The sequence below is a fragment of the Sceloporus occidentalis genome, unplaced genomic scaffold, assembly GCF_023333645.1.
Source record: "Sceloporus occidentalis isolate IW3139 unplaced genomic scaffold, rSceOcc1.0.p SCAF_24, whole genome shotgun sequence".
NCBI classification, from domain to species: domain Eukaryota; kingdom Metazoa; phylum Chordata; class Lepidosauria; order Squamata; family Phrynosomatidae; genus Sceloporus; species Sceloporus occidentalis.
Window position 1 is genome coordinate 1,310,565 of NW_028317004.1, and position 27,214 is coordinate 1,337,778.

The window sequence follows — 27,214 nt, forward strand, 5'->3', positions numbered from 1 at the left end:
TTATTATGAATATCTACTTATTGTATAATCAACACTGTAAGGTTATTGTAGCCATAAATGCATACTTTGTTAATATAAATATTGTACAGGGCGATTTATTCAGTTTTTTGTGTTTCAACATTGTTATGCAGACAGGTTGAGCCCATTTGATTTAGCCTGTTGTTTAGTGCGTACTTGCAAAAATCAGAACAAGTTTCATGTAGCTGAGCCATAACTTTCATGGGGCATGAGGGGCAGCTGGCCTAGGTGCTGCAAACTGAGCCCTTATGCCTTGCAGTGTATTGGGTTTCCTCTATGTGGCCTTCAGCTACATCATGCTTTAACGCTCTATAGAGCTCATATAGTATCATAACAGAATCTTGAAAAGAAAGTATAGCTAGATCAAGACAGTGAGCATTATAATGGCATAGCACATAAAAGAGAGCTTTCCTAATGTAGGAATGGTGCTGCTCACTCTCTAGATCTTAGCTACCACTGATAAGAAATTGGGAGCTTTTACTGTCTGGAATTGGTGTTTTATAATACAGTAGCTGTATATAAAGTTTTCAGAGCTCAGGAATTTGTTATTTATGCTATGTTATCTCAATGCACAGCTCAACAATATCAGGGATGGGTGGTATAAATGGCTGTGCTTCTATACACTGCGTAGTTGGATCAGGAATAGTGCTAGATATATATATATACCCACTTTCGGCAGCTACAAGTTAGTGTTCTTATTCTATACAGAGATCAGAAAACCTGATACTTTGGTATCTTAATACAGAGGCCTGATGGATACAGATTTGGTGCCAAAAATGAGTGATATTTAAATTATAGAGCTCAGACTATTGCTGGGACTTTATATAATGTCAGGAATTGGTGCTTTGTATTGTATCAGCTTTCTAAATGGCATAGATAAGCCAGAAATGGTAATGTTCACATAAAGGTTGTGGATGGGTGCTTTTTATTGCAATAGCGCTGTACAAAGGTCAGGCAGGGCAGGGATGAGCCAGGCATATTGTCAGGAATGATAATAACTACATCAAGAATGGGTATGTAAAACAATACCATCTCTTGGCAGATATCAGTTAGATCAGGTATGTGTGTTGTAAATGGCTTTACCTCTATATAGAGGTTCTAGCTCTATGCAGTGATCAGCCAAGTCAGGTGTCTAGGGCTCCACTGAATTGGAATTAGGTATTATATGCTGATTTATATCTGAATAGTGCTCAGGGTGTAATTGGTTTTAAATATAATTTTTAATGCATTAATGGTTTCTTTTATCTGCATTTCAGCTCAGGGCTCGCTTAGATGGGCAATAGGAACTGCACATTATTCAACCTCTATAGAGGTTGTAGACGATCTTGATCTAGTGTATGTCAAGAATGGGTACTGTATACAATGTTAACAGTGTTCAGAGCTCCACTAGATTAGAAATTGCTTCTGTACAACTTGTCACAACCATGTTCAGCTAAAGAAATATATATATATACAAATTTAGCTCTATAAAGGCTAAAGCTGTATGATAAATGGACATGCACCTTATTTACACTATCTAGAGCCCTTGCTAGGTCTAGAAAGTTGACATAATATTGTATTATATGTCTATATAGCTCAATTAGATCGGAAATGGGTGCTAGACTGATTTGCCTCTACGGAGTGCTTAGCTAGATCAGGCATGGGTTTTATATAGTGTCATGGATGGATTTTTATACTGCACTAGGTTTATAAAAGCTCAGCTATGTTATAAACGGATGCTGTGGCCATATCTCTTTGTAGAAAGCACAGCTAGATTATGTGTGATTGAAAGATGAATGGGTATCAAATACTTACGCTACCTGCGTAATATACAGCAGAAAATAGTGATTTGTAGAGCAATACCTATATGCAGAGCTATATGTTGATCATGAATACGTGGTTTTGTGCCAAATACAAACACCTCAGAATGATCAAGAATTGTTTTTTTGTTCTTTTATATATCTATAGCCAAGCCCAGAGTGGATGCACTGTACTGCATTCGTTTCTATAGTGTGCTATCTAAATACAGATCATACTTCTGGTATTTGTGCCCTATAATGTCCTTCCTTTATACAAAAATAACCTCAGTAATGAATGTGCTCTCTAATTTTTTTTTTAATTATGTTAAACCTCTAAAAACTCTACAGTAAAGTAAGTAATACATTCTTTACTATCTGCAGTTCAGCTATGTAAGGACTTAATTCTCTGTAAAGTACTAAGCTTTAATGCCCACATTACTTTTTTACTGTCTCCTGGTTGTGAACAGCAACATTATGTGACTATACAAGGTGTTTGCATTATATTAATTTTTTTATATAGCACCAGCAGATTACAAAAGTGGGCAGTGAAAATAACTAAAAGACAATTTCAAATAACAAAATCACCACACATTAAAACATGCTGGTAAAGAAAAAGAAGATGACCCTGCTCTTGCAAGCTTGCAATCTATTTGGTAATCAATGTGGGAATGTATGACAGTAGGAGAGGAGTGCTTGGGTGAGGATGAGTTCATTGTAGCAAGGAAAAACCTCTGTATTGATCTTGAGGTGAGTATTGCAGATAGCTTCTTTAACATGCTGGTTGAGAGTGTTAGGACGTAACGTTGTATGCTTCTCAGAAAAGGTGGGTTTTCAATGAGTATTTCAAATTGGAGTAAGAGACAGAAAGCCTGGCAGAATGGAGTAGGGAATTCTAGAAAAGTGTCACAGCATATGTGAAGTCCTGAATATGCAGGTGGGAAGAGGTAATTATGGTAGAAGAGAGACGCAAGAGGAACTTTTGGATTTGGATTTGAGAGTAGAGTAGTAGGTTAAAGAGTTGTTAAGTCTATTGGTGAGTTTCAAGAGTTTGAATTTAATCCTGGAATATAAAGCCATTGAAGTAATTGTCACACTGAGGCAGTAGATGAAGGCGAGAGCGAAAGGAAAATTAGTCTGTGTTCAGAAAGCATTGGATCAGTGAAAAGAAGGAGAGGGGGAGACCAGTTAGTAGGGGGTGGATTCGTAATTAGTTTTTTTCATGTTTGAGAAAAAGATGAATAAGGAGATGTTTCTCAGGTCATGGTGTGTAGATCTTAGGTAACATTAGAAAGGATAGCAATCATTGTAAGTAAGTCTTTGGAAGAGGCCCTGGTCTGTATTAAAATCAAAAATTATTTCTGACAAAGGTGTCCGTACTTAAGTAACTTGATCTAGACCTATATAGTATCTTGTAGACATGTCATATAAAGAATATATAATATCTTGAATAGTGGTATAATGTTTAAACATTATAAAAAGCTGACTTTGATCTGGTTTTAATCTACACCTATACTTTAGGTATTTACTGAACTCTCTCTCTATATATATATATTTATATATATATATATATATATATATATATATATATATATCGTAACTGATTCAGCAGTTACGATTAACATGCTACATAAAACACATGTAGTAAAGAAAAAAGTACTTCCATGCATTGGTATTTGGGGGGCTATATAAATTTCTGCTGTAGACCAAGAGTAAGGCAATATATTATTTAAAGTATTGAACAAGATTTAACCTTAGACACGTCTGATACAGCTCAGTTGGACAAGAATAAGGGATTTCCCCAAATACATCACTGTTTCAGCTGGGGCTGGAACAGCTTCTTTGAAAAATTAAAAACAGAGGTTCTAGACTTTCTATATACCAAGTTACAAATGTAGGAATATATTTTCTGCACAGTGGTACACAATTCTTTCATAAGCACAGACATTTGGGACAGCACAGTATTGCTGGACTGAGTATGGGTAGCACAGTTTCTACAAAATACATTTTATATAATAAATATTGTCATTCCTATCTGGGTCAGAGATTATTCACTAGTTTCTCATATGTTAGTGTTTTTCAAAGGAGCATTTGTCAATATGGGGCATTATACTTGTCATAAGAGTTGTAGTCATACAGCTGGTATGTATGTTTCACTGACCAATTCTTGTTATTGCTTGCCAATCACTGTACACCTGGCTTGCAATAAACTCCTACAGTTATTGGAAAAACTGGACCAATTGTTTTCTCTTGCATCTCTCATTTAAAACAGAAGTCGACCATGGAATAATCAGCATGGGTACATAAAGCCTTCCATCTGGTGCAGGCCTTAACTTTATCCTATTTTGTGTATAAGAGACATTGTTACAGTATGTAATATGTGGAAAACAAAGCTTTTAGTGCCATCTTTGTCATCTTTCAACACCAAATTCTTTCCTAACCTCAGCTCTTTTTATACCTTAAAACTAACAAAATTAGCACAAACTACTCCTCTACTCAACACCAACACCTAATGCTCAACTTTCATCTAACTACATGTATTAACCACCTACTCCTTTTCTTTTGCCTTTATTCTCAGCGTCAGAAAAAACCCCATCCCTATTTCCACTCATATCTTTCGACCAATCTCAAGATCCTGTCATCGTTGGTTGTTTGGCAAAAGATTTCTTGCCAGAATCTATTACCTTCAGCTGGTCAGACAAATCCAACAATAGCATCACCTCCGGTTTCAAGAACTACAAGCCAGTAGCGAACCCAGCGTCAGGAGATAAATATTATTTCACTGCAAGTTCCCAATACAGCTTGAAACGTGATGAATGGGACACCCAGAAACCGTTTTACTGCACAGCAACACATAAAACCGGTTCCAAAACACTGTCGTTAAATGGGGCCATAGGTAAGTTTTTCTAATTTCTATAATTGTCAGAAAAGGTACTATAGTTGCTAGGCCTTGTGTACATATGAAGGACAGAAGCAGATTAGTTACATTAGTTACATTCTTGTATGCATAATATGTCATAGCATTTATAAGGCCCGCCAAATTTCTAAATTATACGAAAAAAACATTTGAATTATTGTTTGTATTTGGGGGGGTTTATCATCAAAATGCTGCTTAATTGCATTAAAAGGGATTTTAGCATTTTGGCTCTTAATATAAAACATTATATAAATTTTTCTAATGAGTATTTTAAATTTCAAACATAAATCTCTACCACGTATGAATATTTATTTACTCATCACTTTAAATAAACAATAAATTAACCCAGGGGCAAAATCTATCCAAGTGGCTCAACAATAAAGACATATCTGCCAGACAAAACTCTCCATGTGCACAATGTAGAATTGTCCAAAACACATTTACAGAATAGGAATATATAGGCAATTTTTAAAGAAGCAGAAACAAGACCCAGTGTGAATGTAACTGCTGCCTTAAGTTCTTATTACTCTAGGCACCCTGGTGCATACAATCGAATTGCAAACATGTAGTGGCCTTAAATGCTTAAATCAGTGCAGCCTCGGAGGCAATTGCCCTTTGCCAGCCCTCGCTTGAAAGCAAAAGAACATCAGATCAAATAGGCTATACTATTGAGGTGTTGATATCAGCAACGCAATCATGTTTGTATCCCTTAACATATAAGATTTAGGTAGTTCCATATTTTAACTTTAGGAATGCAAAGGAAACATTTTTAAAAGAAGACCTGACATGATGTGAGATTTAAGATAAATGTAACATTTTGATTTCTTCTACCACAGAAATTCAGAAAAAGTCTCCGGTAGTGTCCATTCACCCTCCACTTAAAGACAGCCCAGATCATAATGGAAGTGTAAGCATTGTGTGTCTTTTAAGTGGTTTCAGCCCTGCAAAGATTGAAGTACAATGGCTGAAGAATGGCAAAGACATCAAAGATTACATAGCAGAGAACCCAGTCTCAGATGGTAATGGTAGTTTTATGGTGGCCTCATATATTTTTGTACCTAGAAGGGATTGGGACAGTGACAACGAATACACATGTGCAGTGACACATCCAAGCACTGCATTTAATGAAATGAAGAATATCAGCAAATCCCAAGTGTATGGTAAGTTTTCCTGCTAAATTATAAGTTAAAAGCAGTTTAATGAAATCTACAATAAAGGAAAAGAACGTTTTTTTTTATCCTCCCAGTCAACTGTGTAATCCGCGTGACATATCGGCAAATTTAATACACAAAATAAAATTATGCTGACAAGGCATTTTGAAACAACAACACAATTAGATAACCTACAATCTAAGCTATCTTGCTTTATCTAGTCCAGCTTAATTAAAAATCTGAACATCAAGCAGTTTGGAGGTTTAACAACTATGAATGTTATTATCAATTGCTGTTTTTGTTTTACACAAATTACTACAATCTTGTGTCTTTTTCAGTGAATCTCACAAATGTCTTATTCTCCCTGCAGACGTCCAGCCTACTACTCCTATTAACGTGAAGACTATTGCTCCAACATTTGAGGCTTTATTTGTAACTAAAAAGGCCACACTCTCCTGTGTTGTTTCCAATATGTCTTCTACTAAAGATTTAAGCATCTCATGGCACAGTTCAGGGAACCCAGAGAAGAAGCTGGATACAGTAATAGAGGATGAAATTTATGAAAATGGTGCCTACTCTGTCACTGCAACAGCTGATGTCTGTGCTGAAGAGTGGGAGACTGGTACTTTTGTGTGCAAGGTCAAGCATCCTGATCTAGCTTCCCTAAAGGAGGTTCGATTGTTTAAAGAGACAGGTAAGATGCTAGGTCTATCTCTACTCTTTATTATTACCTATGTATTATATCTTCTCAGCACATAAATATAAAGCTATGTTGGTGCAACCATCTTAAATTACAATTTTAGCAAAATATATACATCAGAGATAATTGTAGCATATGTTAATGTTTTATTACACATATAACAAATATTATATGCATAAGCTCAACCTACTGTGAATGTAATATTTCATCAATTAAAGCACTGACTTTTTTTTTTTGTAGAATACCCTACAATTCCCCCTGCTGTGTATCTTTTCCCACCACATCAGGAAGAATTAAACCTGAAGGAAAAAGCCACTTTAACCTGTTTTGCAACAGGTTTTTCTCCCAGAGATGTGTTCATCAAGTGGCTTCAGAATGATAAGCCATTGGACAAATCAATGTATGTAACTACTAATCCCGTGGAGCAGACCAGTGCCAATGGAAAAAATACCTATTTCATTTACAGCAAACTGAATGTAAATGTTAGTGACTGGAACAGTGGAACCCCTTACTCATGCATGGTTGGCCATGAAGCATTACCACTAGAGCTTATGCAAAAAAGTATCGACAAGTCATCTGGTAAACCATCTATAGTGAATGTGTCTCTCGTCTTGTCTGACACCTTTTAATAATCCCCTGAAAAACACCTGGCATCTCCACCTTTTGTTTGTCCTTATGTGATTTAATTGGAGGAGGTGATTGAGGAAGCAGTGACAAATTGTGTATGTCTGTCTGTTCTTGTACATTAACTGGAATGTCTGCAAATTGAAAAGTAGAAATAAAAATCACTTTATAAAATGGCTGTTTCTGTACCTCTGAAGTCTTTTTCCTTGTGATGTTACAAGCAGAGATCAGATTTTGAATCTAAGGCCATTTGCAATGTTCTATTTTCTAATTTAGTTTAGTTCTTATGCAACCAGTTTACTGTAAAATCCTGAGTTTATGTTGGTTGTAAAATATGTGAAAATACACATACAGCATAGAATTAAAAACAGGCAACATATTTTATTTAACGATACATGTATTTATCCATCAAAATATATTTTCTAAAAGAGAAACAACACCTTAACCTTATGTTTTGTAATATAGTATAGTTCATGGATATATTAATTTACAAGGTGTACTTATATGTAAACGTTACTAAGCTCATCTATACATGGTTCAGTTTTGTGCTGCACAAACCACCTAGTTGACTCAAGCAATCAGAAATAATCTTAGGTCTGTAGGTCATTTGGAAACCTGGAGATGTTAGAATAAGGGGGGGTCTAAACACATCCATGCTGTGAGAGTTATCAGACACTGTTGTGTGGTTAATGATTGCAGTAAATTGCTAAGGGATGTATTCAGAAGAAATATGATGAGCAACATGAACAACAGTTTCATGGTAGCTGGCATTTACATCATAGGGATATGCTATAGGACAATCTATGTGCCTTTCTAGATATCCGTGAATATACTGAATCGTTAAATTATCTTCACGTCACAAACACCAAAAAGCCTTTGCTAAGGGCATTTTAAATGAATATATTAGTTTGTGATGTGGATATTTCAGAAGCTATACCCTAATCATAAAGTTTGCAAATTCATAATTAATTCTTCCACACATAAACTTGTCCGAAAATCTATCCATCTGCAAATGACCAAGACAATGATTGAACTAAAATACCTTAAAAAAAAGTAAAAGACAATAGTTTTGTGGCTGTCTCAAACGCGTTATTTAAATGTTTCCAATTTGGTCAAATTCCCAATAATCTATGTATTTAATGGACACATTTTCTAGTAGCTGGACTTGTGATATAATGTGTCTGAATAAACAGGAAGCACAAATTGTGTTTACACTCACCAGTTTATATGCTAAATGTATGTAGCCATGTTACATTTACAACTCATGGATGACACAGCAATCCTCTGTGATACCAGAACAAAATTTTAAAGATGTTACAAACACAGTAGACCTGGTATTATGATGTGTTGCATAAGAGATAGCCAGTGCTCAAAATACCCACTTGCTCCATGACCTCTAATGATTAAGAATATGCAGAAACTATGCAGACGCAGTCTGCTATGTCTTAGCCTAATACTTGGTGGAATAGTAGCTCCTACCCCTTTTTTGCTCTGTGTTAAAACATATGTTTTAAAGCCTAGTGATATTAGTTAGACCTGTATATGGGCTATACTTCACTTACGCGTGATCACGATTACTGGGTCTGGTAGTCTTGCAGTGACTTCCAATTTCATGTTACGTCAATGTGTCATTTTGACATGATGCATAGATATTTGGAAACCCCATAAAGCTTTAAAAAATATTTACACAGATATTTAAAGTTTTCCTAGGTATTTTTTTTTTAAAAAGTTATGCAAGCAAAACCTACAACCTTTGAGCATAAACCAACAATTCATAAACAAAAAAATAAATCCACCAATCATGAGAGGTAATAAATATTCAACTAATACATGCAGGAACCTTAAACTATTGTTCTATCCTACTGTATGTTGAAAAACACCCATTTAATATCGAGAAACTAATAAAAAAAATACAAATACATTGACAATTCCCCTAACCATATTTTAAAAACTTGATGTAAGGCCATAGAAACAGGATACATATAGAGACATAATCAAGTCCTCAGTCATCAATTGATAACAATATGGAACTAAAATGCCCAAGATCTTCTAATCTTTGCTACTATCTTTGTTACAGTGACTACTGTAATCTATGAAAAATTTCATAAAATCAGATTTGAATATTTTTCAATATCCTGCTAAATAATTCTGCCCCAAATACATATGCACAGGTAGAACATTTAAAGTGTCATTTGACAAAAACATTAAACAAATTACACCAGCATGCACAGATTATTCTTGGTCTAACAAGCAACTTGTTAGTATTCTTGATTCCAAAATGTATCACTGAGAATAACACTATGTTATTTACCACAGTATATACAATAATATACTGAATAACTAAGATCAAATATGGAGGAGAATGAAGTTGGCAGCTAGCTCAAGATCTGATCTCTATCAGCAAATCACAATTGTTTCTGATTATTAGACTTTCTTGTGTTTGTTTTCCATGTATCTCTTCTCCATCTGTAATTGTTTAAAATTACCACACTCTGTCTTATATCAGACGGTGCACAATACTAACCTTTTTGTGTCGTACCTACAGTTTGCATGTTGTACAGAGATGAGGATGAAGAAATTGACAGCCTCTGGACTACAACCTCTACTTTTATTGTGCTCTTCCTCCTGACTTTGTTCTACAGCGCCACGGTTACCTTGTTCAAGGTGCGATCATATACTATTGGATTGCTCAGTCAAGTCATTGAATGTCTTCATGATTGATTTAATATAACCCAAAAGTATGATGGTATGAAATGCAATGATAAAGGGATTAAATGTGGGTGTAGTCTAGCTGTTTGAGCACTAAGCATTCAGTCATTCCAGTAATGAGCCACCTAGACATACTAAAGTGGCATTTTACAGTACATTAGAGAATTTTGTACATGTAAATTTTGTACATTTTCATACATGCTAGCTTTACCAGCTGTATAATGTACAATTAATAAATAATTGAAAGTAAAGTGTCCCTACATCATTGTATGGAAAGCCCCCTTTACATCTTTGGTGACTTTGGGGCATTAACTGAAGATTTTGTTTCTGACTACTTTACTATAAATATGCTAAGCATTAGCAAACATTTAAAAATATGTACAATTAAGATGGACAGAACACAATTAGAGACTCAGAGAGCAAGCCAAAAAAACATCTGTATTAGAATAAAAGAAGTTGTGAGGAGATTCAATGTTCAGCAAAGCTGGCCCATGTGGAAGCCCCATTAATATCAACATGAAAAACAATTATGGGAAATCTTGTGGTGCATAAGCAACTCAAAGAGGACTCCCTAGAGTCTGTGAAAGTGAGTGACTCTGAAACATTTAGTCCCTAACTTGATATGAGTTGACGCATCAAACATTAAAAGTACCAATGCATACCTAAAATTCTCAGAGTTCAACCCAGGGCAACTTGGCATATTGTCTTTAAATTTTATTAGTTTTAACAGACCTTGTCAAAAAATTTTGTAATCATGGCATTTAGCAGAAAAAGAAGGTGCACCAGTAGTTTGTAGTGCAACATTATTGCGATAGTAGGTATGCTTTTTTTAAAACTAAAATAGGTGGATGAATAAAGGACGAAAAAGGGGGAAGGGGTGAGTACAGGTTGGACACTTGTGACCTGCACTCAGAGAGAGTGAGTGTATATACAATGGTGTATGATGGCCTAGGCCCACTAGGTCTATGGGGGAGGTGGGGGAGCTAGGGCAGCTGGGGTGCTGCCCTAGCCTAACTACACCACTGTTTATATACTCATCTGACCACTTCTATACCCATTGTAAACTAACTGCCTTATGTATAACTATTATTAATGTAGGTCCACAGTAATTAGTTTTTTTGTTTTCTTCCAGGTAAAATGATGCTGTATTCATGGATATTCTATTCCACAGCATTAGCTCTTTGAAAGACACAGTGTTTGGAGTTCCACACTGGGCTAGCCAGTATTATTTATTCTACTCTTTAATTTGCATTACAACGCTCTGTAAAATAAGCCCATTTGTATTATCAACCCAATACTTTGCTTTGTATTCTCCTTAATGTAAATTTGAATGAACTCACTGGGAATAAAGAAATCTCAACATGACTTTGACTTTTGACTTTTTTTCCCTTAACTTCTTAGGATATTAGTATATATATATATATATATATATATATATATATATATATATATATACTATCTAGACAAAAGTATTTGGACACCTGACCATTACCTCAACCGCGTACTTTTATTACATTGCATTCTAAATACATAGATATTAATATGTAGTTGCCCCCCCCTTTTACAGCTTCCACAGTGTTTCTGCGGGCACTGATGTTAGATGAGAAGGCCTGGCTCACAATCTCTGTTCCAGTTCATCCCAAAGGTGTTTAAGGGGGTTCAGCTCTGTGCGGGCCAGTCAAGTTCTTCCACACCAAACTCACCCAACCATGTCTTTATGGACCTTGCTTTGTGCACTGGGGCACAGTCATGCTGGAATAGAAAAGGGCCTTTCCCAAAATGACCTCAACCACATTGAACACCTTTGGGATGGTTTGGAACGGTGAGAACCAGGCCTTCTTGTCCAACATCAGTGCCTGAACTCACGAATGCTCTACTACATGAATGGGCAAAAATTCCCACAGAAACACTCCAAAATCTTGTGGAAAGCCTTCCCAGAAGAGTGTAGCTGCAAAGGGGGACCAACTACATATTAATGTCTATATTTTTAGAATGTGATGTTATCAAAGTCCCTGTTGGTGTAATGGTCAGGTGTCCCAATATTTTTCTCCATATAGTAGATATAGTTTGTGTGTGTTCATACCATGTCTGGGATGTGTATGCAAGTAGCGAGTGAAAGCAAACTTCCCTGAAGTAATGATGCTAGCTTGTGTTTTCCCATAATGCACTGTAAAATAAGGTATTTAAATCCTGCACCAGCTGGGAGGCCTGTACTTACTTTATACTTGTTAACATTTAGAACCTTCTGATTAAAACTTTGCAGAATTGCATCGGTCCTCATCAAATAAGGTTGAATCTTATTTTCTTGCTTCATAAACAGTCTTGTGTTTTATATACAACAATTTTATTCTAAAAGATTATGGAATGGAAGATTTTGACTACAGTGATCAAATGCTTTATATTTTTTTTCATTTAAAAAACAGTGGATGGAATAAGGCTCATTATATGAAATCAAAAACATTCTAATTCTTAGTTGTACAGGTGTCAATAAATACAAGTCATTCACTGGCTAACAATGCAATTCTTGATTCTGTATTATCTAGACTTATCTGACATCATACGACTGTCTGTAACAATGTCTATAATAATAAAATGCACATGGATGTCAATGGACTTGCATTGATGCCATAAAACTATACAGTTTCTCATACCACTCATATGTGCATTTATGTAAATTTTAAACAACCTTTTTTCCTATGCTTTACAAGTATTAAAAAAAAATCACATTTATGCCTAACACAAACTATTAATCAGTTGCAAGGGATCAAACTTGTGAATATTTTTCTGTGATTAATGTCTACATTGTTTGTCTGCAACAGAAGAATCGTGTCTTTAGATTTACATGCAAAAATTCTGTTATAGAGGAAAGCCTTGCATTTACAGTTGAACACAGAGGCTTAATCTACGGTAACGACAAAGCTGAAAATTAGTCGCAGATAAATCGGCAGATTTTCTCTTACAATTAAAAGAAAAGTAAAAAGGCCATGCAATATATTCTGGTTAAAATAGCTTTATCTCTGATAACATGCAGGGATGAGTGTGACAGCACAAGTACAACTCTCAAAAATGCCCTCCTGTCAAAAAAACGAAAGATCAAAATACATAAATATAAATACATTTTTTTCTTTACCATTGTAAATAAAAAATGTTCTTTTGTGGACCGAAACCATGATTACCCTTAGACAGAATAATGATGAGGGTGATAGGAGAAGTGTACAATGGTTGGTATGTTTATATTTTCTATGTGAATTTTGCTTTCTTACAATAATCATTGAATATAAACCCCTTGTTTTGTGTGCCATTCCAGTGATATATTACTGTCACCTATGTGTTCAATCTACCTGAATGTACCACTACACATAGATGAGATAAATGTGCTAAGGGTGCTTTTAAGGAAAAAAAATAGTGTTGGTTACATTTACTATTAGCGTTGGCATATATGGGTAAATACTGGAGAGAATATTACTCTATGAACTGTTTAACCTATCCCAAAATATGTATAAAGTGCTCTCTAAATAAGGTATATAAACTGATTATATGGTTGTCACTTAAGCAAAACTAGGAAAATTGGTCTACCCTTCCGTGGGGACAATGTGCGCTGACTTGTTGAATTCAAAGGGTTAAATGCACCAAACCACTTTTTCTTGTGGACAGATCAAAAACAAGAATAGTTTAAAGTATTTTTTGCACGGTATTAGTAGACTGAATTTTATTCTATCTTATTTTAGTGGAAGAGTCTGAAAGTGTACTGTATTCCTTGCTTCCGTCCTGCACTCAAGATAATGAAAATAAACAAGATGTTGTCGTTGGCTGCCTTCTGAAAAATACCATTACCATGAAACTGAATCTAAGACTGGCTGGAAATCAGAAAGAAGAATTCAAAAAGAAGAGTTACAAAGCAATGAGTGGAGAATATGTTCTTCAAACTGCTATTTGGATCATACCTTCAACAGAGTGGGAGAGTAAGAGTTACACCTGTGAAGCAAATTCCAATAAGTTTCACCTTCAAACGGAGCTTAAAAAACGTAAGTTTAGGGTTTTAGCCCTCAGAAGTCATATTCCGAATAGAAAACAAAATTGCAGCATGATGTTGTCAGGTTCAGCATGGTGTAAAATTCTAGCACAATAAAGGAAACTAAAATAACTGAATACAGTAATGGTTTAAATATATTTGCAGACATATATTTTTGAAACCCTGGATTTACCTACTGTTCTCACATGGGCTTTTATTACAGAATGTACAAGCAATGCACCGTTGAACCCCAATATTGAGATTTTCCTTTCCTCCTGTGATGACAGTCCCAAAGTCACAAAAGTGTCTCTAGTTTGCCTGGTTTCTAACTTTCGACCAGGTGTGGCTTCACTGGTCTGGCGTAAACATGGGAAAACTATCAGTAATACTGGATTCAACCCAGTAAAGGATACAAATGGAACATTCTCAGGAAGGAGCATATTCAGTGTCAGCAGAGAAAGCTGGAATAAGGAGGAGGAATACACATGTCAGGTCATCCACCAAGAGAAATCTTTCGAACAGAGCATTAGCAAATGTACAGGTAAACGTAAAAATACTAGAAAATTATGCTTAGCAGTTAACTTGGATATATATAGATTTGAAATGTATTGTGTATGTGGGAGAAATCTGTAGCCATTTTACAGCGCTACGGACTATAATGGCACCATATAAAGCAATAAATAATAATAATAATGTGTGGATTTGTGACAACAGAAGTAAGCTGCCTTAATGGATTTTCAACGTAGAATCGTTCCTAACAAACAAAAAAGCATTTGCAATAACCTCCAACAGTCATATGACCATTATGCTACACATGCCTCCCACTGGGTTAAGAGATAAAGAGAGGCAAGCGGATTTCTGCCACTTCCATTGCAGTAACAGTTTATAAAATTGACTAAAAAATAGGTATGTCTAGTTCTTTAGACGGCAAGGGGGTCTGTAGAACGGTAACAAGGCATAATCTGGAAGAGAAGTCAAAGACCATGCCAAAATCTTAATGATCCAACACATTCGCAGTACAAAGGGGCAAACCAGGTTCACTGTAAAACTCCAAAGGGTCAAAATCCAAACAACAACAGAGCCCCAACCACAATGTTCCAACCCTGAGGTAGGAGTATACTCAGGTCTTTATAGACCCTTGATTGTCATAGTGAGCCACAAGTGAAGAAGAAGCGTGTTGGTATCTTATGTGCATGGGGAGGTAGAGAGACCAGCAACCCAAAAGCTACCCGCTGGTGTAATGATTAGGTGTACTAACAACAAGAGGCAGGGGTGTTGGTTCAAACTCCTGTTGCTCCTGACATACCCAAACAGTTTTTTCGATGGTTAGTTTGTACCCCGTTTCACTAACGTTTCCTAATTCCTTGCATTTAGTATAAATGGTTTCACATTAGTTAAATGCCCAAATTGAGTGGTGTTATTTCCCCTGCTAGATACACATTAAAAGCATATATATTAATTAAAAGTAATAACTATTTTCTAAAATACTTTGAAAGTGGTAAGACTGAAAAATGTATTTCATTATAACAAACCCTATTTCCAATAATGACTTTTTCACCACTTGCCTTGCCCACCCACTTGATACCCGCAAACAAGTCGAAACGACTTTCCAAACCACCCCATAGTACATGAATCAACAACTCATGCAGGACTATATACTCTAAATAAGATAAAAGACTAATGAACACCATAGTTGACTAGGGATTGTTTTTCCCTGGATACAAGACACATTGACACAACCATAAATTACTAATGGATTGAACCGACCCTCAACACACATTTTCTCTTCTTTTTTATGATTATTTATTGTTTTATATAGCGCCATCAAATTCCATAGCGCTGTACAATGGGTGGACAGCAGGCCCGGACTGGCCATCGGGCACACCGGGCATTTTCCCGGTGGGCCGGGCGGCCCAGGGCCGGATTGACATAGGGACTGATGGAGCTGCAGCTCCAGGCACCTACCTTAAAATAGGCTCAGTCAGGACCGGACTGACTGGGCCTATGCGGCCGCATGACAAGCGCATATTTGAGATTGTGCCCAGGAAGACCGTACCCCGTACCCAAATAATGACACAGACACTTTATTTGGGTGCAAAATATATTGTCCACAGCTTTATTAACATATATACAATATTTAAAGGTCATTGTCAACCAAGCCACCCCGGTTAAACATAATTAACAGTTTTCCTCTTATTAACACTGACAATGACCTCCCATAACAAATAAATTAACCATATAACAATGGCACCAACACATACCAGGTGCCTCCACATTAACCCATTAACACATTAACCACAATAGGGGTATACCAAGACACCCCTACCAGACCGTTTAACCAAATTATAACTATGTAGGGGCATACCGAGACACCCCTACACCACCAATTTAACCAAACCCCCAATGCAGGGGCATACCGAGACACCCCTACACCACCAACTTAACCAAACCACCAATGCAGGGGCATACCGAGACACCCCTACACCACCCCAGGTTCTGAGCCACAGGCCAGCTCGAAACCTACCCAAATAACTTGAACCAAGTCAAATTATTAAACCAAAACATAACAAACCACCGTACTAGGCAATAATCCCCAACTATCCCCGCCGCTGTGACCAAATGGGGTAGTCACCCCCCACAACCCACCTTAAAGGGAGGGCGGGTGGGACAACCAGGATTCTCCTTTTGCACACCACCTAGCTCTGTCAAGGCCCACTCCGCCTAAGCTGCGCTGCTGCATGGGCTTCATTAACGCAGGGCATAAGGGGCACCTGCCCCTTAAGCCCGCAGCAACTGCGACCGTGTCCGCCTCTCTATGAGGCCGGGAAGCCCCCACCAGGGCCAGCCTTAGGGGTGTTTTAATTTAAGTCCTGTGCGGCCGCGCACCCCTAAGGCCGACCCTGGTGGGTGCTGCCCGGCCTCCTAGAGTGGCAGACACGGTCGCAGTTGCTGCTTACTCCGGCAACAAGGTAAGTAGGGTAAGGGAGGGGGTGCAGTGAGAGGGGGGAGAGGGGTTAGATAGAAAGGGATAGATAGAGGGGATAGATAGTGAGAGGGGGTACATATTGAGAAATGGGGAAGGGGGTACATAGTGATAAGGGGGAACATAGTTAGAAGGGGCAGATAAGAAGGGGATGGGGAGAGGGGGTAGTGTGAATGCGTACAAGAATGAATGAATAAATGTGTGGATGAATTGTGTGAATGCGTATGAGAATTAATGAATTAATGTGTGGATAAATTGCTTGAATGATTTGTGAGACTGCATTAATGAGTATGTGTTATTGATTTGTGTGAATGAATAAGTGTTTGTGTCTATCATGAATGTTTAAGTGATTTGGGGAAATGCAAAGATGGTACATGAAGGGTGGGCTTTAAAAATAAATAAATAAAAATGGGCTGCTCAGTCTTAAATGCCCGGGCCTATTTTTTGTCCCAGTCCGGGCCTGGTGGACAGGACACAACAAGTAGGATGTAACATAACAATTTGACTTACAGAGACAGCAGGTGAGGAGGGCCCTGCTCAAAGGAGCTTACAATCTTCAAACATCATAAATTCTCACTTCACACGTGGGGAAAAAAATAGAGACAGGCGGACAGTTAGATTTTATCTTTCTAATTCTAAATAAAAAGTGTTTCTAAAAAATTTGGATCTTGCATTTAAAAGTCCCAGTTACTCACATAATCATCATGACTTTAAATTTAACAAAAAAATGGGGTGGGCATATTATAAATGCAACATTGTTAATGACTGAAGGACTATGTCCATTGCACTAGCATTTTAAACTGACCATTTAAGATGCTTACTTTTGCCTTCCTGGAAAGATTGGAGTGGCTAGTCTGTGTCTCTTGATGAATGCCCATGGTTTGTCATGTTTCTGTGGCACAATATAACAAGGAATTTAGCATCTTCACATTTTAGTCTGAGCTACCCCTGCATATCATATGTAGAGAGATTTCTTAAAAGTTATCGCACCAATGTATTATGCAGTGAGAACTCGGCTGAAGTTAAAATGCATCTCTCCTACAAAACAAAGTTTTCAAGTACACCACAGTCATACAATTTGACAAAACCTTAGCATGAGTATGGTGGTTAAGTGGCATATTTCAATATGCCTCTGATGACATTGGAAGTTTAAACAGTATTCTTTTTTTCAAATTAAGCCACTACATTTCCATTAATACAGAAACATTGTATCAACATACTTAAACATTTTGTATTATATTTTACTTGGAATGTCCCCTGTAACTTTCCATGACAAAACAGTTATGGGGTACATTATTAAACATCAACCTAAAACGCATAATTTTAATTTTAGATTATCAACTGATTGACTCTCATGTGTCTTTCTCTTGATTCCTGTGTAGCGTGCCAAAGCATCTCCATGTATCCAGTTGTGAAAGTAGTGAGGCCTTCTCTTCAAGACTTACTTAATGGCAATGGCAAAATCATTTGCTCTGTTTTGGGTTTCTATGTTGATGCAAAAGAAATATTTCTGAAAATCAATAGCAATAAAAATGACAAGAAGGGCAACATTGATACAAATGCAAGAAATACTGTCAGCTTTAATGTTAATCACAAAGAGTGGCAGTCCATAACTACTGTGGCTTGCGTTGTTAAACAGCCATGTTCTACCGAGTATATTGAGAGTGAAATAACAGTGGGTAAGTTCAGATACAATCTACTTTATCCTAAGGAAAGAGAAAAAAAAAGTTATTTGGAACAATTAAAAAGTGTACAGATAATAAGAGCATGTAAGCATGTGAGTGTGATTTTGTTCTTCATTTTTAATTGGTGGAACTTGGTATAGACTTACAGTAAAAGTTTATCTTGCTCTCTTTCTTTTTGAATGAAGGAATTTATTTTCAGTTTTCATGTTTGCTTTATTAAATATGTATGGAGCTGTCAACTTATCTGAGCTTACTGCAGAAAAATAAAAGTCCTTAACTTGCTCTCTCTAAGATATGCGGCATTACTATAAAGACCTTGAGGTTAGGAAGCAGTATGTGGTTCTATCACTTATCACATGATAACCTGAAATGATGAGCTCCAGGGCAGCATATAAAGAAAATGTAAAAAAAAAAAAAACCCAGATAAAAGGGTCTATTCACTAAAGAGGGGACAGTGAACTAAGTCATATTGCAATGCATTACCAGGGGTAAATCCCAGTGAGCTACTGCATGGTGTGTAGTGATATTATGAAATGTTCAACTCTTCCACACACTCTCTCTTTAGCGAATAGATGTCAAATAAAGTTAAAAGAGGAAAAAAACATACATTAGTGTACATTTCCTGAAGACACTGTGTTACATGTATTTACCTTTTTATTTTGTAACTTATTCAAAAAAACTGATACTGTGAGATACATTTGCTGTGCATTTTACAAGAACGTCTCTCTTCTCTCTTGTTTGCTCAACTGTAAATAGGGAAAAATATTTAAAGCAGCACTTCTCCAGATGTGGTGAAGCAGAGAGGTGTCAGACATTGTTCTGCCTATGCCCGCCTATAATAGATGATCATTTTCAGTTTGAATAAAGTACAGTTTTTGCACTACATACAGTAGTACATCTCATGAAGTGCATGACAGTATGCTATTAAGAGGCATGTTCTTGTGTCACAAACCCTATATAATGATCTTATAGTAAAACCTATGGGTTTTTGATATTTGGCAGTACACAAAAAATAATGGCGGATGCTGCTTAAGAAGGGGAGTGTGAAAATTTTGAAACCATCAAAAAGTGACCAACTAGCATTTAAAAAGAAAAACACAATATTTTCACTCTTCCACTTTATCACGTTTTCTCCCTTACCTACTTCCCCTCTCTACTAAATATTTTCCTAGCTTTGCTTTTCTTCCCTTTTAATGCTCTTTTGTTTACACACCCTCTTAAGCCTTGTCACCTTAATTTATCCATTTGATACAGGGCCACCATCAGAATCTTGGGGCCAGTACATACTTAATGCCTGGGCTCCCATGCCCATACCACTGCCCCCCTTTGCTCCACTCATTAGTCTGACTTTAGATCCTCCTATAAGTACACTTTTTAAGAATGAATTGCTATAATATATAAACAATATGAATTACTAAAGGTGGTTTGGTGGAAAGTATAACATAAATCAGTTCCATGTGAGCTGAAGCCTCCACAAGATGTTCTTCTCAACAAACTGTTGACCATTAACAGTTTTACAGTACGAATCCACAAGTAACATTTTTCTATTCGTTTTGTACAGTTTTTATAAACTCTTTAATGATACCATCATATTCATCATGTTCAGCATACATTACAATTAAATGTATTATTGTAATTGAGAGATCAAACAACACAATATATGAGTGCTTATTGATATTCCCTTGTGTTTCGATTGCCAGGAGAAATGAAACCTCCACAAATACATATATTGCATCCATTTCAAGAAAGTTCAAATGCAGAAAACTTGACGTTGCTTTGTTTAGTAAAAGGATTTTATCCACAAGATATTTTTGTCATTTGGGAGGTTTATACCAACACATCAACCCAAAAGTACAGCCCTGTGTCTGATGAAATTACCTGTGATCATGAAAAGAAGCAATGTTCAACAACAAGTCAACTACCCATCCTCAAGACTGATTGGATTGGTGGGACTGTTTATTCATGTCTAGTAGCCCACATATCCTCAGAACACTACAGAAAGAACATCAGTATCCCTGTGGAAAAGCATGGTATAGTAATTTTCTACTCTTGTACAGAATGCCATAACAATACATAGGGGGATGGCTGCCTCGTTACTTGATGCTGTAAGGTTAATTATTTGTATTCTTGGTTATTGGCTCATGCAACGTTTCCTACATAAACAAATTAAAAGTAAGCAATATAGCTGTTTTTCTCCTGTTTTTACTTTGTTTCAGAACAATCCTCTTTTACACCAGAAATTGACATAATCAAGCCATCTTTCAGAGATCTGTTTATTCACAAAACTGGAAATGTTTCATGCAGAACAAATAATGCAAGTGCCACAATACAATGGATTGCAGATGGGAAGCAAATGACCCAAAAAGCTATTGTAGAGTTGACTACACATAACTCAATAACCTGGATTAAGAGCACCATAAGCATTAGCCTAGCCGAATGGAATAAAACTTCAAATCTTGCCTGCCATATAGGACCATTCCAAGGTGTAGTGAATCAGTCAAGCATCATATGGACACACAGTGAGTGTCAACACAAGATCAATGTCTACTAGTTGTTCTTCTATTAGTAGGTGAGGGAGAATAATGTAAGCTTCAGTTTCAGAATGCTTTGAGATTTCTGGTTTGAATTACCAAAATAGCCTTATACTGCCTCAAGAGCACAGGTAAATAGAGAAGCCCATTTGTGTATATTATTAATGTTCTAATTTCATAGTCTGTCTCCTTTAATACGTTTAGATATTAGGTTACTGTAATATAACATGGTTTCCAGCATGTTTCTTTACATGTTTTCTATTTCTACAGCCTCAGATGAAATGAAACCTCCAACAGTGCTTATACTGTCACTTACGCCAAAGCACATACAGACTGAAACTGTCACTTTAACATGTGTGGCGACAGGCTTTTACCCAAAGGATCTGTTTGTGGAATGGGAAGCCACAGGTCTCTCAATTGAGCACAATGTTTCTGACCCAGGAGAAATCACATGTGACCACAAGCTCAAGCAGTGCTCCTTTGTCAGCCACCTTTCCATAGCTGAAAACACATGGCTCAAAGGAATAACATGCATGTGCAAGGTAGCACATATCTCATCAAAAGAGTATATAATAAGGAATTACAGCATCTACAATGGTAAATTTATAGATATCGATTGGTTGACTACATTTTAAAAGTGCATGTGTTGTGGAATTGTAACGTGAAACAGCTGGTCCAAATTAAGAGAGAATTTTAAGGCAAGACAGGAGGCTCCTATTTTGCATAACTCTCTTTACTCTCACCAATAGCAGCAAAGAAAGCGTTAAACTTGAAAACAGCCAATAGAATAACAGACAACCCCCTCCTCTTTTTTCCTGCTCACCGAAGCTGCAGGTCAGATTAACACTTGGTCCTATCGGCTATCCCTTATTCGTTGTAAAACATGCCATATTTGCCCACATATAGGCTGCACTCCCCCCCCCCCCGCTTTAAGTCTTCAAAGTGGGGGTGCAGCCTATAATCAGGGTTTTAGCAGGGATGCGCAATTCGCATCGCTCGACACCCGGGACATGCAGTTCCAGGTGCCGGGCACTGCAGGGGACCTGGATCCTACTCTCCGGCAACCATGGACATCTGCACGATGTGCGCAGACAACCTCCGCTGCCAGCTCTTCCGCCGGGGCTTCTATGGTGGAGCACCAGCATGACATAACCTTCTGGTGCTCCACCATAGAAGTCCCGGCGGAAGTGCCAGCAGAGGAGGTTGTCTAGGTGCATCACGCAGACGTTCCCCAGCTGAGGCGATGCGTGTTGACAACCTCCGCTGCCGGCACTTCCGCCAGTGCTTCTAAGTCATAGAAGCCCCACCGGAAGTGCGGGCAGCGGAGGTTGTCTGTGAGCACCGCGCAGACATTCACCGGCCGGCCCCTGCTAGACACCAGGAAGTCTGGGGGTGCATTGGTAAGTCTTGGAGCAGAGTGGCATTTCTAGGGGGCATAAAGCATATCTGAGGGGCAGACTGGCATATCTGGGGGGAGACTGGCATTTCTAGGGGGCAGAGTGGCATTTCTGGGGGCATAAAGCATAACTGGGGGGGCAGAGTGGCATATCAGGGTAGCAGAGGGGAAGTAAGGTGCATTATGAATTAAGGGGGGACCTTAAATGGCAATTGGTTTTCCAAATTTCTGTTTATATATAACATAGGTTGACTAACTGCATAATAGATACCAAAAATGTTAAAATACATGTACTCCTGTGTATTAGGTAAACTACTGATTCACCATTCCAAATACATTTTTCTTTAAAATAGCAACAAACTTTTAGGGTGCAGCCTATAGTTGGATGCGGCCTATATTCTAGCCAATACGGTATTTTATTTAGCTAAAATAAAATAAAAAAATAAATAAAAGTACTGTACCTATATTGATTTTTTTACATGTTTTCCCCTCCTTTTCTCTGATACACTTTATTTTGGTTTTTTTGTTATACTACCTTCCCATATACATCCCATAGTATCATGCGTTTTTTTAACCCCTCGTCCTCTTATCATTAGCTTGGTATTTTCTTTTATTTATCTTGCATTATTTCCTTTTAATTTCATTTTAACCCCTTAAGGACCGGGCTAATTTTTCGTTTTGTACCCTGTGGGACCGAGGCTGTTTTGACACTTTTGTGGTGCTTGTGTTCAGCTGTAATTTTCTCCTCACCTATTTAGTGTACCCACATAAGTTATATATTGTTTTTTTCAGGACAAGATGGGCTTTCTTCAGATACCATTATTTTGATCGTATCATCTTATTTACTATAAAAAAAATAAAAAAAACATGGTGAAAAATTGAAAAAAAAACACATTTTATGACTTTTATTTGAAAAATCTTTTACTCACCTAAAAAAGCAAGTAAAAAAACTAGCTAAATAGATTCTACTACTTGTCCTGAGTTTAGAAATACCCAATGTTTTTATGTTTTTTTGCTGTTTTTTGTAAGTTATAGGGCAATAAGTACAAGCAGCGTTTTATGATTTCCAAATCTTTTTTAACAAATCTGGTCAGTCTGCCTCCATCTCCTCTTTGGAACATCTTTGAAGCCGGTTAACTCAATTTAACCCATTCAAACCATATATTTTTGAAAACTAGACACCCCAGGGTATTCCAAATGCTGTTATTTTAACCCTTTCCATGCACCAATTATACAACTACACTTTGTCAAACTTTGTAATAGTAATTTTTTTTATTTTTTTTTCCACACAAATTGTACTTTAGTTATAGATATACAGGTTCTGGTATATGTCACTGTCAAACAACACCCCAATATGTGTTCAGCAACATCTCCTGAGTACAGCGATACCCCACATGCATGGGTTTGTCAGATTGTTTGGCTGGTAAAAGGCTACTTTTGGGGCATGCGTAATTCAGGTGGTAATTTAGTCATTGTGCCTCCCTCTCCTCTTTGGAATATCTTTGAAGCCGGTTAACTCAATTTAACCCATTCAAACCATATATTTTTGAAAACTAGACACCCCAGGGTATTCCAAATGTAACCCTTTCCATGCACCAATTATAGAACTACACTTTGTCATACTTTGTAATAGTAATTTTTTTTTATTTTTTTTTCACACAAATTGTACTTTAGTTATAGATATACAGGTCCTGGTATATGCCACTGTCAAACAACACGCCAATGTGTGTTCAGGAACATCTCCTGAGTGCAGTGATAATCGACATGCATGGGTTTGTCGGGTTGTTTCAGATTTAAAATGCCACATTTGGGAAGTGCGCTTTTTTTCTCCATTTTGGTCAGTCTGTACCTATGCCCTATCTTTGAGCTCGGCCACTCCAATTTACCCCATCAGCCATTTTTTATATATATTAGACACCCCTTGGGTATTTGAAGTGCTTTTATTTTAACTCTTTGTTGAGATTTTTGAGAAATTTTAGCACTTGCTCAAAATAATAAACTTTATTTTTTAATTTTATTTTATTTTTTTAATACTTTTTTTATATATTTTTTTACACATTTTGCTGGTACTGGATGGTTCATCTAGTGACATCACTGCATAATTATTTTTAAATGTTAGCACATTTTTTTTTATTTTTTTTTTTCCATTTTTTATTTATTTTTTTATTTTTTTAATATTTTACTAATCACATAGTGATTAGAAAGCTGGGCTCCATTGACTTGCATGGTTGAATGCAGTACCTGTATTCAACCAGCAAGTGGAGCCAGTTCTCTAGAGGGTCTGGAGACCCTCTAGCGAACTTTTTCGTCTTTATTGTTTTATTTCTTGCTTGATGGCGAAGATCACCGGCAGCGGCGGCTGTGACCGCTCTCCGGAGCGGTCACAGCCCACCCAGAGGTAAGTGTTTGGTGTCGCTGGATGCCTCCTGATCGAGGCATTCCAGCGACACCATTTAAGTTTAGTAGGCGATCGTTGATCGCCTCCTAAACGCTTTTAAAACGGGCGTCCGCCGCCATACAATGTATGGCGGCTGTTGGCGCCCCGGGGAGGGGCCAGACATGGCCTCCGATGCCGATCTCGGCCTTGCTGAATGCCTCGACATCGAGGCATTGCAGCAAGGCCGTTTAAGCGAAGAAAGTGATCCTTGATCACTTTCTAAGCTTATTTAATTTTTTGACGGTTCAGGACCGTCAAAGGTCATTTAGTGACCTTCTTGTTATGACGGTCCTGAACCGGCAAAGGTCGCGAAGGGGTTAATTTTCACTCCTTGCTGCACTTACAGCATTCGGTGGCCATCTTGGTTGTGGCATTAAGCTCTCCTTTTGTGAAGGCTTGTGGAGGGCACCGTATTTTTGTTTTGCCATTACTTGCCTGTAGTGATTATTTTGCTGAAGTCTCCTGAGTATATAGGGTGTCCTGGTAGTTAACTCTTCCACCTTTCTTATACTGTAGGTTATAGCACCTAAACAATAGTGACGACACATAAGTTACTGTGTGAATTCATTGTGTCAGGGTACACCCCTAACCATGCTACATGGTGAGCCACTGCTAATATTACAACACAAAAGTTACTGTGTGAATTCAGTGTGTCGGGATACACCCCTAACCACGCTACAGGATGAGCCCCAGCTAATATAAGAGTTTGGTGACCTTGTTTCAGGGTGAGCCCCTGTAGTGATTATTTTATTGTGGTCTCCTAAGTACCCATCTTTAAGGTGTCCTGGTTTTTAACTCTTCCACCTTTGGATTCCTTACACTGTGGATTATATCGCCTAAACAGTTGTTAAAACTCATAAGTTACTGTGTGAATTCAGTGTGTCATGGTACACCCCCTCACCATGCTAAAGGGTGAGCCCCTGCTAATATTAGTGTTTGGTGACCTTGTTTCACAGTGAGTCCCTGGTTGTTTTAATCCCATGCCTTTTCTGATTAGTTACTACCTAAGACTAGCTCCGCCCCATTACCATCTTGGACTTCAGCTCAATCCCTCTATGAAGAGGACAGGGCTTTGTCCAGGAGTTACAACTCTTGAATTGGTAGAGAGTACCAGGTGGATGAGCCTCACCGTTCGGAATCCTACCAGGCAACTGCGACAAAAGCTTCCCCTAGCTCAGCGGCAACCGCAGCAGACCTCCCAGTATAAAAGAGACCACAATAAAGGCCTTAAACAAGGTCTTAAATCCACACAAGACAATCTGCGTGATATGGACCCTATCACCCAGATTGTATCGCTGGTTGATAGTTGTTGTGCTTTTCTTCAGGGGTCTACTCTTGATCCCAAATTTATCAGAGACTGTGCACTACGCACCATTTGCCTAATGTCGTCATAGCAACTGTACGCTGTAAGGCGGCACTTTTGTGCATGGGGCAGCCGCCAATTGCCACCTGTTTGGGGACTCTTTTGTGAAGGAGCTGAACAGACACATTTTATGTGATGACATCATGGAGTAAAGCTAAGCTCTCTATGAAGAAGGTCTTTCAGAGCTCCCCCTGTTTTTTTTCTCCAAGGCTGGTCGACCACGGGAACTTTTTGCAGGATATATCCTCCTAACAAGGACCCTACTACCAATGTTCCTCTTTCTCAAGAGATATATTTTGGGACAGGGATGCCCCCGGTTTCCCTAGAGGTTGCTCCAGTGGGAACCTGTGAGCTCTGGAGGGTCTTGACAACTGGGAGGGTGGAGAAGTAAACTCTATGAGGTTTCTGTTATGTTTCTTCTTTTTCTTCCAGCTTAACCTGGTAGTAGGAACTCTGGGGTTTCTGGATTGAAGATATCTTAGTTTTGTTCTGGTTCTGGATTTCGTTTCCTGGTTTCGTTTGAGTAGTTGCAGCGGGACGGCCATCTTCGGTTTCACAGCTCTCTAAAAGAGGAGGAGGAGGAAGAGGGGGTTGTCAGGGGTTTTATGCCCTATACTGTTATTCTATTGGTTGTTTTCAAGTTTTTTGTTAACTCTTTCTTTGCTGCTATTGGTGAGAGTAAAGAGACATATGCAAAATACTCCTGTCTTTACTAAATTTATTCAGTCCCCCAGGCTAGAATAATTTTTAATTATTTAGTCAAAAGAAGATTACAATAAAGTGACATCATGCATACACTTTCATGTAAATTGAGCACACCACCATTGAGATAAAGCAGGGGCTTTTTATAGTCTGAACATGTTAACACCCAATAACACCGAATACACAAAGTAAGCAGATAAAAATTTGAATA

General features: G+C 37.7%; 1 gene segment (V, D, J or C); it reads left to right on the plus strand.

Moving 5' to 3' along the window:
• The first annotated feature begins 11,673 nt into the window (after positions 1–11,673).
• On the plus strand, positions 11,674–26,772 carry LOC149300461 (Ig gamma chain C region-like). The segment is given in 6 exon segments: positions 11,674–11,716; positions 13,623–13,919; positions 14,130–14,447; positions 18,272–18,568; positions 21,376–21,647; positions 26,734–26,772. Coding segments are annotated over 6 exon segments (1,266 nt in total).
• Positions 26,773–27,214: the final 442 nt, after the last annotated feature.